Below are 19,668 nucleotides of genomic sequence, written 5' to 3'. Positions count from 1 at the left end.
TTCACCGAAACTGGAGCAAGCGCAACGGGCAGCGGCTGAATTCTGACACTGCTCTGTTGCTGAGCTTGCACGAAGGCAGCTCAAGCTCAGTGTAGCGAGAAAAACAGGGATGAAAAGAAAAAAAATGTAAAGATCAAATTGCTGGACCGAGCAAAGACACGGGCGGCCTTGCAACCCCTTGTAACAACAGAGTTCCTTATTAACATCCTGCACACCGGTCAACTATCTACAAAGAATACATGATTGACGAGAAAAAAAAAATAATCAGGGAAAAACTGAACTGCTGTCGGGCGGCCGAACGATCAGCGGAAGAGGTATATGACGAAGACCGCCGCGAGCACGAGGAAGTGGTCTATCCCTTGGTCCACGGCCAATCCTGCAAAACCGTGCACCCCAGTTAATTACTTCAAGTACTCAACACGTACTGTACCTGTACGTGACGTACATGCACGGCACACGGATTAAAACGAAGAGGCATTTTAGCTCCTCTCGACCGTGCGGCAAAGCAGCACGCCCACTAACCGTCCATGGCGAATCTGCCGGCGACAGACACGGGCGAGGCGACCGCGGCGCCCAGGAACAGGCACAGCAGCGCCGCAGCCAGGAAGAAGACGAGCACGAGAGCTTGCGGTCTCATCATGGCGGTGTCGCTCGCGAAATCGTCTCTCCGGCGGCTTGGGTGGAGCTCTCCGGCCGTACGCTGCTGACAGCAGCAGCTCTGCGCAGCAACGTGGTGCCGTGCCGGAAGTTCTTGGACGTGGTTGATCGATCGATGCGGCGGTCGGCGCGCGCCAGGTTTATATAGAGAGAGAGAGGTGCTAGCGCCAGTCAGTCGCGCCAGTCAGTCTGGAGTCTGGGGCCATGTTTAGGACTGTTTAGGTCTTGTTTAGTTGCCCAACTTACTTTTGTAGTACTGTAGCACACTGTAGCGTTTCGTTTGTATTTGTAAATTATAGTCTAAATATTGACTAATTAGGCTCAAAAAATTCGTCTCGCAAAGTACAACAAAACTGTGCAATTAGTTTTTGGTTTCGTCTACATTTAGTACTCCATGCATGTACCGCAAGTTGACTTTGACACAATGCAAAAAGAAGATTCCCCATCACATCAAACTTGCGGTACATGCATGGAGTACTAAATGTAGATGAAATCAAAAACTAATTGTACAGATTTGTTGTACTTTGCGAGACGAATCTTTTAAGCCTAATTAGTCAATATTTGGATAATAATTTATAAATACAAACGAAACGCTACAATATACTACAGTGCTATAACAGTAATTTTGCACCTCCAAACTTTGGGCAACGACTGGGTTTGCCCCGGAAATCAGTCCTCCGCCGGGTCTGACTTCGGCTCGCCAGCCGCTTCTGACTTTCCGTCCGATCCAGTGGTTTCTTCTGCCGCCGGAACCCGTTTCGGCCGTAGGATTTTTTGCCAGGCGGGCACACGGACGGCCGCGATGTGAGGAGGGCGGGCGAGAGTTTTGAGTGCGTCCGTCAGGGTCGGCACCAGCCGAGTTTGAATCGATCCACGTTCGGGCACGGGGAGGTTTTCAAATAATGCATGCCGTCTTGAGCTGTGCCATACGTGCCATGGCTCTGCCACCGGTTGGTGCCGTCCAAAATAATGGCATACAAACTTCCAACGGGCTGCGTACCGCAAGCACACAACGTTGGGCACGAGTAGTTTGTTCAGGTTCCTGATTCGGTGAATCCTTAGTAGTTAATTTGGTCAGTCCGCTACCGGCAAAACGTGTCCTTCCCATTGTCAGTGTTGTGATTCTCCTTGATTTCCCTTTTCCGAGTTGTACAGTAGCAGTAGGAGCACCGAACAGTCAAATTACGTCCCCAGACTGAAAAATCAAAATCACTTTAGCACAACAAAATCTGCGTGCGTCCGCTCGGTTCATCATGGGCATCGTCCAGCTGACTGAGCCCATGCCGAACAAAGCCCAACTCCCAGCCCTCAAATAGCAATATAAGTAGTAGCAGCCCACGTGCAACGTAATGACCAAACAGAGCCCGTCGTTCCCCAGCCCACGTAAAACCATTCTCTCTGGTCCCCCACCCAACCCACAGGAGCAACAGCACGCCATTTAACGATAAGATCAGCGAGCTCATCAGGAGAGGATAGTAATCAATCGCGGGCGGAAACGGCGATGCGATTCGCTGCCCAAAAAAGCGGAACCGTAACGGGGGGGCAGGCAGGTGGTGCCGCAGGGAGGGCACATCCATCCAACCAATCCAATCCAAACCCCAACTCGAGTCCCGCCCGGGGTCGGGGTGTGGTCACACACGAGCGGCCGGCCGGTCGGTCGGTTGATCGCGTCGCGCCCCGGGTCTCGCCATCATGGCATTCAAAGTGCAACGGGGGGCGGAAGCCCCACGGTTCCATGCGTAGTACGCGCCCGCCTCATTATTGCCCTCCCGTCCCGTTCTCTCTATCCGGCTCGGGCTCACGTGCGGCAGCGAGCGGGGAGGAGGAGGGAGGGGAAGCCCCACCCACCGGCCCGATCGAAGCCCGGACCGGCCGTCGTATTTACTCGCGCACGCGCGTACGTACGGCGCCCGTGTAGTCTCTGTGTGTGCACAGGGGAGGGAACCGTGAGAGCCAGACTTTATGGCCGTAATGGTTCCGTCTGTCTGACACCGTACGGAGTACGGTCTGTAGATTTTTTGTATACGGTATACTAGTAATACTACTATATGCAATGGTATTTTTCTACTCTTCTAGTTTACAAGTACAAAATTTGTTCCAAAATATAGTGATATGCAGTTATCATTGAATTCTTAGGTGCGCTAGTAGAAGATTGGGTCAAAAATTATCTGTTATTAACAGTTCATAAACCGTCATCTATCTTGTGCTCCCCCGACCTGCCAATACCGGCCTTCGTTGCAATCACCAATCTTCCTCTAAGCCACTGGATCAGCACTCTTATCGATCGTGCCAGGATCAGCACTCTTATCGATCATCAAATCGTCGTGAGATCCTTCCATTGGTTTTTACACCTAACGAGCCATAACCCACCTTTTATAGTGGGGAAATATTCCGTGGAAACTATATCTTCGGTGGAATCATAAAAATCCCTCTAAACAACATACTTAGAAGTCTCTAAAAAATTTGAAATGATGCACGTTATAATTTGTCTATAGATGTACTTTGTTGCAAAAGTTGAGATGCAAACTCGTTATATAAAAATTCATATGAAAATGATGCATGTGCATTGGAATACACACCCAGAATTTTTGTCTCATGGTGCACTTGCACTCAAAAATTGTCATTTTTGTATGAATTTTTCTGCATTGAGTTTGTATCTCAGCTTTTGCAACAAAGTAAATCTATAGATACACAACGAATATGCATCGTTTCAAATTTTCTGAAAATTTCTAAGTGGTTTTCACGATTCCACCAAATATTTCTCCTTTTATAACAACAGCGATAGAGCTGTAGGCCACTCTCAATGGGAGTTTAAATGAGATGCCAATATGCCATGTAGGCAAATATGGCGATGTGGCATGAAAATTATGAAGAGCGAGAGAGGAAATGAGTTTCATGGGGATAAATTTTGGTTTACACTGTTTCCAACATATGAAACTCTTCCCCACCTTCCAATGAGAGATAGACATTCATTTCATTTTATCATGTGTCCAATTAAAAGCTTCCACATCACGCATGAATTAAATATAGTGTCTGCCTAAGAAATTTGCATTGTAGGAGTTGTTTCATTTAAAGTTTAATTTCACTCTAGATGCTGTGTTAGTCTTGAAAATAGTGAAGTGAAACTTGGCATCGAGGCGGCAAAATGTGAGGAGAAGGTGGGACTTGTTGTGTTTGGTGAACCTCGGTAGCAAGGAAGAGGGAGCTATTGTAAAAGAAGAAACTCGTTTTTATTAAGATTCAGTAGTGAATGCAATTATTGCGCTTTACTTCCGATTTTGGTAGTAGTGAAATATGGTGGTATGCAAACATGGCGATATGAAAAAAGGCACGATGGTTATTTTTATTTGACGACATGCAAGAAAAATTGAAAGGCACCGTTGCCATCATCCGCAAGCAAACATGCAAGTGACACGTGCATACATGGGGCTAGATCAATGAAGGTACTCGCTTCTACTTTCTCCGTTTCAAAATATAGGTCGTTTTTATCTTTTTTAGATTCATAGGTTTTGTTATAACTTAAATATACCCTATGTCTAGATGCATAATAATACCTATGAATCTAAAAATATCCAAAATAACCTATAATTTGGAATGGAGGTAGTAACAATTATCGAGCTGTCTCAATCATTATATAATTATTATCCTCATCCTTGTGTGAATCTAACCCATGACAACTCAAACTCAAACCATAATATCACCCAGTTGTCGGGGTACTCAAGTTGATGAATATCACTCGCCTGGAATTAAACATGAGTACATGACTCACACCTCCTAAGTGAACGATAAGACGATTGCTATTGGCCTTCCTCAATCTGACCCATTCTTCCTCTTCTTCTTTTTCCTTGGAAAAAAATATCATGATTTTCTTTTCTAGTGTTGATTGTTGCTAATCGCCAAAGAAATACGTACACGACTAGGAACACCAACAATACCTCTTCATTTCTACCAAATACGCTTTCACGAGCTATGGCTGATTTGCACGTGCCATTACAACATCGACCAGAATGACGTTGCTGTCACTCCAAGTCTCCAACTCTCCCAAGTACCTCCGAGGTATGTTGCCGTACTCGTAGCATCGATAAGAGGTTTAGCACCGAGACGGAGTCGGTAGGGGGGGGCTGGCTGGCGCAGGCCTTGGCCCCCTCATAACCTCATGGCCTCACGTTTTCTACCTTAGATCTTTAGATTATGAAGAAATTTGCTAGTGTTGGCTAGGTGTATTAACTGAGCTAGCCCCCTTATGTTTCTTCTTCTAGGAAACGCCTTAAAAGAGATAAGGTCGCTTCAGCTTCAAAATCGCTAGTGGTAATTATACCATCAAAACGTGAAGAAACAATGGCCACGAAAGTATGCAACGGAGTAGCTTCTTTTTTCCTTGCGGACACTTCCCGTTTAAACATCAGCTAAACGCAAGTACAGGTAACGCGCATCCGGCCGGCCAGGCGAAGTTCATACGGCCCCAAAATGCCAAAACATGCAGGGTGTACGTACTCCAGCGTGGAGCCGTTGGCCTATCAATTCCGCGCAATGAAAGAGTTGGTTTCCGCTTCGCCCTGGTCCTTCCGCCCGGTCAAACGCCACCAAGTGGCGCGCGTGGCCGACTGGCCGGCCAGGCCACTGCGCACGGCACAGGCCGGCCTCCCCTGCCCAGCGCCGCTGCGGCGCTGCCCCGCGCGGCGCAAACATTTTTTCCCTCATCGGCGATGGACGGGAGCGACGAGATCTAAACGGCAGATTCCGGCACCCACACCCCCCTACCCGCTCGGCCACAGACGTGCGGGCCCGCGCCTCCCGATCCAACGGCTGCGGACGCACCTCCCCAGGTGGTCCCCCGAGGACAGCCGCACGTGCCCGGCTGCCACGGCGCGGGGGCCCCCGGCGGCGAGGCGCACCAAACGCTGCCCGGTGACTTGTCCAATCAGGTGTACGCGGCCCCGCCTGCGTACGTCTCGCTGGCGGGTGGAGCCGTACGCCGGTGGGGGCGGCGGGCCGGTCAGTGAGGCGGATGGACGCGGCGTGGGTGGCGGGGTCGCCATGGCCCATGGGCCAGGCCGCACCGGTACGTCCGGCGCCAGTGCGCGCTCGCTCGTGGGTCGTGGCTCCTCGTCGGCCAATCGGCCACCGCTGCTCGCTCCCTGAGGCCTGAGACGAGGAGTGACGGGGTCGAGTATGAGACGAGACGACGCGTTCCCAAAAGATGAGCGTGTCTAATCGCGCACGCGAAAAGGGCGCGTAGACGCACGGGTGTGGCGGTGTAACCTCATCATCGCGCTCGCGCCACCTACAGTAAAAGCTCCCTTTTTGACTGCATCTTTGGAGATTTGCGTATGCGTTTCTTCGGTTAGTCCGAGGCGCAAATGATGCTGCTTGTGAAGGAGCAGCAGCTGGACGTGCTCCACCAGTTCGGCTTCGTTTTGCATACAGCCGACACCGTCCGGCCGGCTGGCTTGCCACACACAGCCCACAGCCAAAAGCCCAACAAAGCATCCACGGCTACGGCGGTGACCTCCCCGGCTCGTGTTCAAACGGAATTAAGGCTCTAACGAGTACTCTATGCTTAGCGCTTACAGTGCTCTATGCTAATGGACTGACCTTTTCAAAGAGTTTACAATCTTGTTTCTGGTCTTAGTCCGGGCGCGGTGGTTTAGCGAATGTTTGGTTTAGAGCGCACAATCAGTTTTTCATGACGAGTTTAAATTCCGCATACCTAAACAGCACCGAATCATTCCCATTCGTCTTGACGTTCCCTGGCTGCCGCCGATCGAACAAGCATCCAGCTGCCGGCGTAACGGGACCTTATCCATTTGTCACGGCCTCGCCATCATAACACACGCTCGGCTGAAGCATCATCCTCCTCGCACCCAAAAAAGGTGGCACGGCGGCAGCGTCCACCGCACGCACGCACGCCCGCACGCACGCCGCCCCGGATCGGATCTACCAGCCCACTCCCGCTGCGGGCGTTAAAGACAAAAACCCTCGGCGAAGCAACGCGGCCCACGCGTCCGCCTCCCTCCGCGCCCGCCAGGGATCCCGCACGCTCGGACCGCGACCCCGAATTCCCCGAACTGCCCCTCACCCAGAGGCCTGAGGGCATGGATGGATGGCGCGCGGATTGACGAGCCCCGGCGGCCGCGCCCGGCGGCACGTGACCCCGCCTCGAGCAGAGCACCGCCTGCCCCCGATCGGGGCGGCCCCCGCCGTCGGATCGGATCGGGATTAACCTCGCCGGGGGCAGCGGATAAGCGCCGTGGTTAGAATACTAACCCGCCTCGACCCCCGGGTTAATTAGGGCTGCGATTCGCGATGAGGGCAGGGGCACATGCCATGTGACGTGGCCCCACCACCACTCCCTTCCCTCACCTACAGCTGTTAATTTGCTCCCCGTCTCCTCCTCCACCCCCCTTCTCTCTCTTTCCACTGTTGCTTCTTTCTTCCTGCCTCTTCTCTCTCTAGCGCTTCTAGCTCTAGCAAGCATCCCTCCTCCTCACTCCCTCCTCCCACCACTCTCGCCATCCCTTCCCCCCTCCCTCTCCTGCCTGCCATCTCGTCGGCTTCTCTCCCCCCCATCGCCGACCCGCTACTTTAATGGTTTTAAGGTAGCGCGCGCTAGTTCATGGAATCTCCGGGGCTGCTCGCGGTGCTGGCTCTCCTCGTCGTCGCGGTGGTTGCCGCCGCCGACGACGCCCAGCTGCTGGAGCAGTTCAAGTCGGAGGCGCAAAGCCCTGCAGCGGGCGTCCGCGGGTGGAGCGCCGCCGACGGCGCCTGCAGGTTCCCCGGCGCGGCCTGCAGGGGCGGCAGGCTCACGTCGCTGTCGCTCGCCGGCGTGCCGCTCAATGCCGACTTCCGCGCCGTCGCGGCCACGCTGCTGCAGCTGGGCAGCCTCGAGACGCTCAGCCTCCGCGGCGCCAACGTCAGCGGCGCGCTGGCCGCCGCGCCGAGGTGCGGGGCCAAGCTCCAGTCGCTCGACCTGTCCGGGAATGCCGGCCTGCGGGGCTCCGTCGCCGACGTGGAGGCGCTCGCCGCATCCTGCGGCAGCCTAAAGGCGCTCAACCTCTCCGGCGATTCGGTTGGTGGGCCGAGGTCTGGCGGCGGTGGCGGCTCCGGATTCGGGCTCGACGCTCTCGACCTCTCCGACAACAAGATCTCCGGCGACGGTGACCTCCGGTGGATGGTGGGTGCAGGCGTCGGCGCGGTCCGGCGCCTGGACCTCTCCGGGAACAAGATCTCCGGGCTCCCGGAGTTCACCAACTGCTCCGGGCTGGAGTACCTCGACCTCTCCGGCAACCTCATCACCGGCGAGGTGGCCGGTGGGACCCTCTCCGACTGCCGCGGCCTGAGCACGCTCAACCTCTCTGGCAACCACCTCGTCGGCGCGTTCCCACCGGACGTCGCCGGCCTCACCTCGCTTGCCGCTCTCAACCTGTCAAACAACAACTTCTCCAGCGAGCTCCCCGCCGACGCTTTCACGGGGCTGCAGCAGCTCAAGGTGCTCGCCCTCTCCTTCAACCACTTCAACGGCACCATCCCGGACTCCTTGGCCGCGCTGCCGGAGCTCGACGTGCTCGACCTCAGCTCCAACGCTTTCTCCGGCACCATCCCTTCCTCCCTCTGCCAAGACCCCAACTCCAGCCTCCGCATGCTGTACCTCCAGAACAACTACCTCTCCGGCGCGATCCCGGAGTCAATCACCAACTGCACCAGGCTCGAATCTCTCGACCTCAGCCTCAACAACATCAACGGCACACTCCCTGCATCCCTCGGGAAGCTCGGGGAGCTCCGGGACCTCATCCTGTGGCAGAACTTCTTGGAGGGCGAGATTCCGGCGTCCCTGGAAAATATGCGCAAGCTCGAGCATCTCATCCTCGACTACAACGGGCTCACCGGTACCATCCCGCCGGAACTGGCCAAGTGCAAGGAGCTCAACTGGATATCCCTGGCGAGCAACCAGCTGTCCGGGCCGATCCCTTCTTGGCTTGGGCAGCTCAGCAACCTGGCCATCTTGAAGCTGAGCAACAATTCCTTCTCGGGACCAATACCGGCGGAGCTTGGCGACTGCCAGAGCTTAGTCTGGCTGGACCTGAACAGCAACCAGCTCAATGGGTCGATACCTGCGGAGTTGGCAAAACAGTCTGGGAAGATGAACGTCGGCCTTGTCATTGGGCGGCCTTATGTGTATCTTCGCAACGACGAGCTGAGCAGCGAGTGCCGTGGTAAGGGGAGCTTGCTAGAGTTCAGCAGCATCCGACCTGAAGACCTCAACCGGATGCCGAGCAAGAAAATGTGCAACTTCACTCGAGTGTACATGGGGAGCACGGAGTATACCTTCAACAAGAATGGATCCATGATATTTCTGGATTTGTCATTTAATCAGTTGGACTCAGAGATCCCGAAGGAGCTGGGGAGCATGTACTACCTCATGATCATGAATCTTGGGCACAATCTACTGTCTGGCCTCATCCCACCGGAACTAGCCAGTGCCAAGAAGCTTGCGGTGCTCGACCTGTCACACAACCAGTTGCAAGGGCCTATACCCAACTCTTTCTCATCACTGTCTTTATCAGAGATCAACCTTTCGAATAATCAGCTGAATGGGTCAATTCCAGAGCTTGGCTCCCTTGCCACATTCCCAAGGATGTCATATGAGAACAACTCTGGTCTCTGTGGTTTCCCACTGCCAAAATGTGATCACAGTGCTGGCCCAAGTTCCTCCGACGACAACCAATCGCACCGGAGGAGGCAGGCATCACTCATAGGTAGTGTTACTATGGGACTCTTGTTGTCACTGTTCTGTATATTTGGAATTGCCATCTTAGCTATCGAGTGCAAGAAGCGGAAGCAGAAGAATGAAGAGGCAAGTACCGCTCGTGACATTTACATTGATAGCCAGACACATTCTGGGACTATGAATTCCAACTGGAGACTCTCTGGTACAAATGCCCTCAGCATCAACCTTGCTGCATTTGACAAGCCACTGCAGAAACTCACCTTGGCCGATCTTATTACCGCCACGAATGGCTTCCACAATGATAGCTTAGTAGGGTCTGGTGGTTTTGGGGATGTCTATAAGGCCCAGCTCAAGGATGGAAGGATTGTTGCAATCAAGAAGCTTATACATGTGAGCGGCCAGGGTGACCGGGAGTTTACTGCAGAAATGGAGACCATTGGGAAGATTAGGCACCGCAACCTTGTTCCTCTCCTTGGCTACTGCAAGGCCGGTGAGGAGCGGCTGTTGGTGTATGAATACATGAAGTATGGCAGCTTGGAGGATGTGTTGCACGACCGCAAAAAGATCGGGGTTAAGCTGAGTTGGTCAGCAAGGCGAAAGATCGCCATTGGGGCTGCAAGGGGATTGGCATTCCTCCACCACAACTGCATTCCGCATATCATCCACCGAGACATGAAGTCAAGCAACGTGCTTATTGATGAGAACTTGGAGGCAAAGGTATCAGATTTTGGTATGGCGAGGACGGTGAGTGTGGTGGAGACGCACCTGAGTGTGTCCACCCTTGCTGGCACTCCGGGTTATGTACCACCGGAGTACTATCAGAGCTTCAGATGCACTACAAAGGGCGATGTCTACAGCTATGGTGTTGTGTTGCTCGAGCTGCTCACAGGGAAACCGCCTACGGACTCGACAGATTTCGGTGAGGACAACAATCTTGTAGGATGGGTCAAGCAGCACTCGAATTTGAAGATCACCGGTGTGTTTGATCCTGAGCTGTTGGAGGACGATCCAGCCCTGGAGCTTGAGCTGCTGCAGCACCTAAAAGTTGCTGTTGCATGCTTGGATGACAGGCCATCAAGGCGGCCGACAATGCTGAAGGTCATGGCAATGTTCAAGGAGATCCAGGCGGGATCGACGGTCGACTCGAAGACCTCATCAGCTTGCACAGGCTCTATCGATGATGCAGGTTTTGCCGCCCATGAGATGACGACCCTGAATGAAGACAAGGAGGAGAAGGATTAGCAAGAAACACCCCGATAAGCGAGAAACTGCCCACGGCAAGTTCCCCGGGGCGAGTGGCAGTTTCATGGCCAGTCAGGCAAAATGCCCGTAGGAATCAGTTCGTCAGGCGATACCATTTGCAGTCTCTTCGTGAGCTTAGCATTCCCTTCTGGGTACAAGCAGAAGTTTTCCCTCGTAGCTTCGTCAGTTGAAGGTGTTATGTACCTATGGGAGTAGGTCGATTTTCCTTTCTTTTTTTTTCTCAGCTTTGTTCATCTCTTCTCGTCGCACTTCAGTAAGAGCTGTGTATGTACATATATAAATGGTGATTTTTCTTCAGTGCAAAATCCATTTCGTCCCCTTCCTCTGCCAAATTTTTACGTTCCCTTTGTTTAACGACCGTGTAAATAGTACTCATGAACAATGTACATCAATACATTAAAAATGCATGAACATTATTGCAGATGCAGCAAGCATGTTGGAAATGGCATCCAAATCTGAGAAGCAAGCAGTGAAACACCATGGGAAGGGGCGGAAGTGCAAGCGGACACTGGCCAGGCAAGATGAACAGCAAAAGGCCACCAAGGGGCCAGTCAAGCAAGAGGCTGACACAGCTCCTGTTTCCATGTGAGGTAACGCATGGCTTTGCGAGTGTAGGGCCAGGCGCAGTTACACACACCCACAAGAGAAGAGGACGCACTCACGCTGCACAAGCACTTTCTTTCATTTTTTTTCCCCAGGGGGACCTTGCTTTGTCCTCAAATCATCGAGAGAGCTCAGCTGAGCTGAGCCTTTAGCTGGTCAAAGGTTCCCCTAAGCATTTTTTGTCCTCTCTGACTATCCTAATCACTTGGGTAACATGGCTCCTTATCTTATTATAATCCTCCTCGATATTATAGTTGCATGGTGCTGTGTCCGATGTGTGGCGTTGCTAAACTACTGATCTGTGTCTAGCAAGCAAGTGGCACACTGGCGTGCACGCAGATTCCTTCAGATTTCAAGAGAGCTAGTATTCAAATGCGTGGTGCCCTTGGCTTCAAGATTTGAGCTTGCAATGTGTTCCTTGCTCTGATTTGTAACGTTTTCCCACTGTCCACTTGGATGATTAGTGGACAGCAGCTGTCAGATACTGTATGGTAAAAGCTCGTGAAGTTACTGACCAAAATTTATATGTTTACATGTAGTGTCGTGCATGCTAGGCAAGAAATTTTATTTAACCCTCCCGCAGCTCAAAAGGTTCCATGTAGTTTGTCCATGACTCCATGCAACAACAGTGGAAGAGACACACGATGACACAACACAAAGTCTGAAAAAGCTACATAGGCCTTTGGGTGACATTGACAAACTGTGCCTCTGAATGAATGGAGCCTCTGACATCACCACAAGGGTGTGGACCCCTGCCTGCCTGCATAGTTTTGGTCTTTTGGAGCACTGGCTTGAATCGCCTCACCCCAGTGCTATCATCATTTTCCCTCATCGGAATAGTGGCAGGCACCACTACCACGGTACCACCGTGTGTGGTTTGATGGCTTCCTACTTTCACAATCCATATCTTGTGGTAGCTATAGAAGGGGACTGCTCGTGCTTGATCAGTTTGCCAATTTACAGCTCTATATCTTTTTTTTGTTAAAAAAAAGCTCCATGCCTTGGCTAACGTTTTGCAAAGTTATTGATGAGATCATGGAGTGCAAGTGGTCAAAGAATTTCGCTCTCCAGCACTTCTTCATTGAACAAGTTGAGTATGTAAGATGTTTTTATTGGTAAAGGCAATGTATATTCCGATAAAATCAACATTTTTAAAAAAAAATCTTCTGTCAGATGCCTACATGATCCTTGCATATTGTTTTAGAAAATAGAAATAAGGTGCACCGGAAAATTATACAAAGACGTTCGTAGAAAAATCGTTTTGCTAATAGATTATAGCAGTGTATGAAATTTGCAATGTTATTGCCATCCACTTTTCTTTGTCCCGTTATCAGAAAACACAATCCCTAATGTTATTGCTCGTCCCCTCCAACCCTATCGTGGTGAACATGAACCCTAGCACCACGTCAGAGTCAGCAAAAGATAGGATGCCGATAATATCGTCCAAGGCAAAATCTCATTGTTGGTCAAAAGTCGGTAATAAAAACCAAGCAAGACTGACTTAATTCCATACAACTGAGGCTAAAAGAATACTGTAGCTTGTATAAACGAAGATGAGTGGCAACGGCACTAGGACGCACAACCTTAGAAAAAGGAGCGGAAAAGACCGCCACCTTTCTTTGGTTTCTTTTCTCCCGTTGAATTCTAGCCATCCTCGCCGTTAGTGGCCAGGGGCTAGCAGCCTAGCACAGCGCCAAAAAGTGCGCCACGTTCCTCGCCCTGATTCTAGCACAATGCTTGCTAGTATTTGCTAATCTAATCCAACGATCATCACCATTAGCGATTTGCATCGCACGATCGTAACCTGCTAGAGTTAACTAACCCGTGTACGTACGTGTGCAGCTAGCGACGGCAGGAAATGTTTTTCTGCAGGCCAGGTAGCGAGTATTTTTCCTTTCCCCTTGGCCTGCTGCAAATGGTGGTGGCATGGGCGCATGGCATGGCATCATGTGTTCTGGGACCCGGCCGGACCGGGTGCGTGGCCGAACGCCTCCGCCCTTATCTGCTGCGACTGCGAGAGGGAGGACATGTAGGGCATCCAGGGACAGGGGTTATGATGGCACAGTGACTGGCTGCAGCTGATGCTGATCAGCGGGTGGCCGGCGCGGCCGATCCAGCAGGAGGCTCGTAGCATCGGTACGTGAAATCTGCCGAACGAAATCGCAGGCAGGTCGCGTTGCTGGACGCTGATTCGCTGAAGCCTCCCGTGCCGATGCTACAGAACTAGAGCACCCCCTCGATCTCCCTGGTTGGGTTGCTTGCAAGGCTGGCTGCTGGATTCAAGGAAAGGTGACGGGGGGCTTCTGCATACGACGAGGTCAAGCGTGCCGGGGTGTTCGTGCCGGCTATGTGGCATTTACCACCGTGCATGAATGCCTGCCCATGAATGCGGGGAGGAAGAGGGTACTGCGAGACCAGTAAAGCTGCGTGACCCTGTAGCAGGTCTTCAATGGGCCGGTGTCTGCGCCCATCACCTGCAGAGAAAAAGCTCGCCGTGTCCCAATTCATCTGGCGCTAGGTCATGTGTGTTCGATCCATCCAGTGGTCACGCAAATGGACAACGCTTGCAGAGTGGAGAGCCGCCGCTAGCTACCTATATATACAGCCGATGCCAATCCAACCTTGCATCGACAGAGCAAGAGGACACGCGTCGCTCCCTGACATCATAGCATATCACTAGTGTATGCAATGCAAAGTTCTTCTAAAACGGTTCCAATCTTCCTACTCATCGGTTTGCCAATAGATTTCCGAATCATTGCAGCAGATCTCCTGAAAAGCGCAAGCAGCACACCATCATAGCCCAGCTGAGCCTAGGCGCGCGATGCGATCTCCCGGCATCAGTGGCCGCTTGACTCAAAACGTCCCCCACAGTACGTGACTGTTCGCGACGCTCCTAGTGCCAGTCTAGCACTACTCCTAGCGTGTACGAGCCTCGTGCGTTGTAGCGGGCAAGGACGGGGAGCGTGCGTCCGCTACGGCCAGCCAAGTGCACTGTGTGCGCGTGCCGCGGGCGCGTACACCACGCCGCGCCACCGCCTCGACGTGCCACACGCGGCCGGCCGTAACGCGCGCCGCGCCCGGTGGATCGGCCGATCCGCACATGGGCCCCCCGCGGCGGCATCGGCCGCGCCGTGCACGGGCCCTCCCGTCCCCCCCGCGCGCGGTCGCCGTCCGAGCCCTCGAACCCTTCCTTTCAGTTTGTCCCATGGCCGGCCGGCCCCTGCTTTTTTCACGGACACCACCGGGCGGTGCCTGCCTATACTGCAAGCACTTAGCCGCACGTACGTACGGGTCCCTTTCCTAGTAGCACACGTGCAGGGCCGAACACAAATCGCGCGGGTGCCAGCGACGACGCGGCACGAGCGACTCGCTCTGTGCCGGCCGCAGGCGACGTGCGTTCCAACCACGTGGTTAGTCCTGTCGCCCTCCTGCCACTGTTCTTCCTGACCAGATAGCGGGTGGCGAAGTTACCGTTCCGACATGGGTAGGCTGGCTCGGCGCCATCATGCAGTCAATCGATCTCACTCACAGGGCACATCCTAAGCTGTGATGCAATTAGATCAGAATTGACCTGCATATACTACGTTACGTGCTAGCTGGTTCAAGTATGATTGAAGCCAGCATACTATATGCGCAACAAGCTCGCACATCGCAAGAAGATAGAGCTGGACAGCTCGATCCGCAAGTGAGAGTGAGGTATACTTAGTACTATGGCTAAGGGCTAAGGCCGACCCGAGATCGGGGATGGAGGAGCTAATGCAAGGTGACAGGATTTAGCTCAAATGATAAGGCCTGTACCAACCAAATGATCGCTTCGAAAAAGCCTGCTGTGCAATTGATCCGTTTTTCTTTCTGACTCCAGAAGTATTTTAGTTTTTAAAAATGGGGCAACTTTAGAACGTTGAGCAGATATATAATAGAAACAACAAGTGTTTACTGACTAAGCAAGCGTCAGGCATAAACTAGTCCCCAACTAAACCACCATCCACATGCTCCGCTAATTTTATTATTCTGGTCAACATACAGGGGCCCTTTTATCAAAGGCAATTTGTGCCTTGACAGATTTGCACCACCTTGCAGGGCTCATCCATGACTAGGGGATCCAAAATCCCCACGCTTTCTTTTTGACAAAGTTGGATCTTGAAGTGACAGGAGGCATGCACCCTGCCAACCGGTGAAATCGACCTTTATTATTGCCTCATGGAATGTGTAGACGGATCCGTGGATGGAATACGAATCAAGCTATGCATTTTTTTTAAGAAAAATAGCATAAAGTTCGAGTTGAGTAACACAATGGTTACGTCCAGTTTTTCTCCTCTTTGTGATTACGAAAAAATATTCCGACCTCAACGCTAACATGTGAGTGCCTACAGCTGATAGGGAACATAATAAAATGTAGTACTTAGACCACCTGGCGCTTCCAAAAGGAAGCTTACATAACTCTGAAAATGACTGATAAAATAAGAAAAGACTCTAAGTTTTGATTCTGTTCATGAATTTCCATCCGAAATTACTGAAGAGTTCCATGACAACGACCTCCAAAGTGTGGCATCCCTTCTTCAACCTCTCTTCGTCTTTAGAGAGCGGCGACCAACACCTGATCCAGTACGGCCATCTGAAGATGACCCGCAACAAAGAATTAGGATTTGTTCTCTTGAATACCACATCATTTCTACTCAACCAAATAGGCTAAAAAGGCTGCTGCACCAATTAAAACCTGATTTCTAAGCTTCAAAGGAAATCTTTTAGGCCAAGAACCAAAAAATCTGCTGTACAGGATGGTGGTTGAATACCAAGTGAGATGTACACAATATTCCAACAGGAAACGTGCCAGATGACACTCAAAACATAAATGCTGGATAGTCTCTTCAGAGTCATAGAAACAACATTTAGTACACCCTGCCAATTTCTTTTAGCAAGGTTATCTTTTGTTAACACAACTCTCTTTTTCAAATACCAAAAAACACTTTAATCTTAAGAGGAACTTTTAATTTCCAAGCTATACAATTTGATGGTACGCCTTCACTTCGCATTAGATCTTTATACAAAGAGCTCACTGTAAAGGTTCTGTTTCTATTCAAATTCTAACAAAAGACATCCTCCTGTTCACTCAACTGAATTGTTGCCACCCTTTCAACCAAATCTAGCTAGAGCCTTAGTTTATCTCCAACCACAACACGCCTAAACGAAACGTTTAAAGGTATTGTGCTTAGTACCTTGGCAACAGTCTCATTTCTTTCCTAAAATTGTAAAGTGAAGGATATACAGTCATTAGCGGTTCATTTCCTATCAAAGGTCCTCCCAAAATCAAATTTGGTTCCCACTTTAGACATGGAAATGTCCTCTTGCAAAAAAATCATCTTTAATTTCCATTAGGCCTGACCAAAATTGTGAATCTCCAGGTTGTGCTAGAGTCATGTTCCTCAGATATTTCCTCCTAAGAATTTGTTGCCATAAACCATCTTCATTTAAAAGCTTAAGTAACCATTTACTCAGAAAACATTGGTTTTGAATGTCAAGGTTTAGAATACCCAGACCACCTAGACTCTTTGGTTTGCAAAGGATGCACCATCTAGCAAGTCTATACTTTTTCTTATGCCCGTCACTTTGCCAAAAGAATCTGGATCTATAATAGTCTAATTTTTTCAGAACACCTTTAGGTATTTAAAAAATGACATCATAAACATCGGTAAACTAGAGAGCACTAAATTTATTAGAACCAGTCACCCTCGTGCTGACATTAGTTTGCTTTTCCAACTACTTAGCTTTTTCTAAAATCTTTCTTCAACCAGAGCCCAATCTTTATTGGAGATTCTACTATTGCTCACTGGGATACCGAGGCACTTAAAGGGGAGAGACCCTTCCTTGCACCCGAATAGCTCCACAAAATCATTTGCTTTCTCTTTTGCTTCTCCAAAACAAAACAGCTCACTCTTGTGAAAATTAATTTTGAGACCTGAAAACTTTTCAAAAGCACATAGTACTACCTTCATGTTTTTTGCCTCCTCTAGATTATTATCTAAAACGAGGATTGAGGATCGTATCATCAGCGTATTGGAGAATTGAAAGCCCTCCGTCAACCAAGTGGGGTACTAGACCCTTAAGCTGCTCCTTGCTCTTGTTATCAGAATAGCTAACATATCCGCGATAATATTAAAAAGTACCAGAGACAGAGGGTCACCTTGCCTTAAACAGTGACCAATATCATCATTTACTTTTACACCCACACTACCCCCGCTCACTATACTGTCAATCCATTGGCACCAAAGAGGAGCAAAGCTCTTCATTCTCAAAGCATGTTGCAAAAATGACCAATTGACCCTGTTGTAAGTTTTCTCAAAATCTAGTTTGAGAATGAGCCCACTCATCTTCTTTGGGATGTTTGGATACTAGGTGCTAAACTTTAGCAGTGTCACATCGGATGTTTGGGTGCTAATTTAGTCCAGTTAATTATAAAACTAATTGCAGAACCCCGAGCTAATTCGCGAGACGAATCTATAAGCTTAATTAATCCATCATTAGCAAATAGTTACTGTAGCACCACATTGTCAAATCATGGACTAATTAGGCTTAATAGATTTGTCTCGCGAATTAGACTCCATCTGTGCAATTAGTTTTATAATTAGCCTATATGTAATACTCCTAATTTGTATCCAAATATCCGATATGACAGGTTCTAAACTTTAGCAGTGGTATCCAAACACCCCCTTCCATTATAAACCTTCCCGGCAAGAAAGCCGTTTGTGAGGGTTTGATAAATTTTTTTTTGCTACAAGAGAGAGTCTATTAGCCACGACCTTGGTAAACACTTTGAAACTAACGTTAAGCATACAAATAGGTCTATACTGTTCTATCCTCTTAACTTTGAAACACTTCCAGTTTTTCTCGTGGTACGGCAGCCTAATTTAATTTTATGACTTTTGGACTCGGTGCTTCATCTTCGATGGGGATTTGCTCCCTGAATCCGGATTGCTTACAGCAGGCGTATTTACTCAAGAAAGCTCCCTCGTCTGTCTGTTGCTTTTGGATCACTTGATTGCTGAGAAGACCAATCTAGTCCAAAATCATGTGTTCCACATTTTCATTTCGAATGTCCCATGAATATTTACTTGCGTCACAGTTTTCTACTCACGTGTAATGGACAATTTGAGAAACCTAGGTGCAGTAGTACTGGAAGATAGTTTCAGACGACACTACTTAATTGCTGGTGCTGTTAAGATCAAGAACCAAATTCTGGAGAAAAAACGAAGAAGGACAAATATTCAGCAGTACGAAACTCTTCTCCTAAGCCCAGATCTTTTCTCTACCTATCAGCAGTAGTCTCCAACTGCAAGCAAGGTAGCAAAGCTGGCAGTCAAGGCAACGATGATGAACACACCGGCCGGTTCCCCGCACCCCCAATCAATCAGCGCAGCGCTCATCCGGAAAGAGCCGGGGACGGAAGAGAGACAGCCACCGAACGACGGAACGGTGCGACGTTGCCATCAAACCCAACCGTGCGGTCAGCGCGATCCGGCCCCCACCCACCCCGGCCACATGCATCCGCCCGCGACGCGAGCACGAGTGGTGCCCATCTCCTATTCCCCCCGTCGTGCGGCTGGGCTGGGCTTGGCTGGCTGCCAAAACCGCGACGTGCGCCGGATCCGGCCCCATCGTGTCGCCAAAGCCAGCCGTGACCCCCTGCCAGCCGTCCCGTCACGCGGAATCGAACCGAACAGAACCGGAACCCGGAACCAAACGTAACGTCGCGCGCGTACGTGCGTGCCGCCCGGCTCCGCCTTTCGCCGCCCGCCGCCGCCTGAGAGCGAGAGGCGCGGGGAGCTGCTCGGCCACTGGCCCGGCTGGCGCTTTCGGGGGTGGGGTGGTGCTCACGTGGGCGCGGCGGTCCTGGGCGCCGGTCGCGGTCGGTCACCCGCGCGGGCTCCGCCTTCCCCGGGCCGGAATTCCCGTGGTGGGCAACGGAATTCTGGGTGGGCGCACGACGGTGCCACAGGCCAACGGGGTTTAAATGCCCCGCCCGTGCGCGCGAAGTGGCCCGTTGCCCCGTTCCCTCCAACAGCTGCAAGTACTACTAGGCCTCCTATGCGCCGGTCTGCGTAGCCTCTGCTTATTCGCCGCCGCTGCCGTTGCCGCTGCCGATGCCCATTGCCTCCTATTAGGATTTAGGAATGCCCGTAATAATATGATTAGCGTGGATTTGTACGGGTGAGATTAGCTAACTAGGTTTCATAATATTAAGCATTCTAATCACGTTTGTGCACGCTTGCAACCGATGCAATGATCTCTGTGATCTTAACTGAAATCTCCAGAGTTGGTCAGTGTGATATTAAACAAGGAGTTCAATTCTTGCGGTGCAAAAAGGAAGAACAAGAACCAAAGGCAAGGGGATCGGAAGCTTAATTTATTCCCATCTCTAT

General features: G+C 50.8%; 1 protein-coding gene across 1 annotated transcript; it reads left to right on the top strand.

Annotated features, from left to right (window-relative positions):
• The first annotated feature begins 7,059 nt into the window (after positions 1 to 7,059).
• LOC117856790 (brassinosteroid LRR receptor kinase BRI1) lies at positions 7,060 to 10,945 on the top strand. The gene has a single exon (XM_034739181.2). It carries the CDS (start codon positions 7,274 to 7,276, stop codon positions 10,625 to 10,627), a length of 3,354 nt encoding a protein of 1,117 aa, XP_034595072.1. The 5' UTR covers positions 7,060 to 7,273; the 3' UTR covers positions 10,628 to 10,945.
• The last annotated feature ends 8,723 nt before the right edge of the window (positions 10,946 to 19,668 follow it).

The sequence above is a fragment of the Setaria viridis genome, chromosome 5 (assembly GCF_005286985.2).
Source record: "Setaria viridis chromosome 5, Setaria_viridis_v4.0, whole genome shotgun sequence".
Classification (NCBI taxonomy): Eukaryota; Viridiplantae; Streptophyta; class Magnoliopsida; order Poales; family Poaceae; genus Setaria; species Setaria viridis.
Note: the sequence above shows the minus strand (reverse complement) of the source record. Positions and strands in the feature narration are given on the sequence as shown.

What these genes read in the sequence shown, in the direction of transcription:
- LOC117856790 (XM_034739181.2), top strand. Translation starts at nt 7,274, where the DNA reads ATGGAATCTCCGGGGCTGCTCGCGGTGCTGGCTCTCCTCGTCGTCGCG.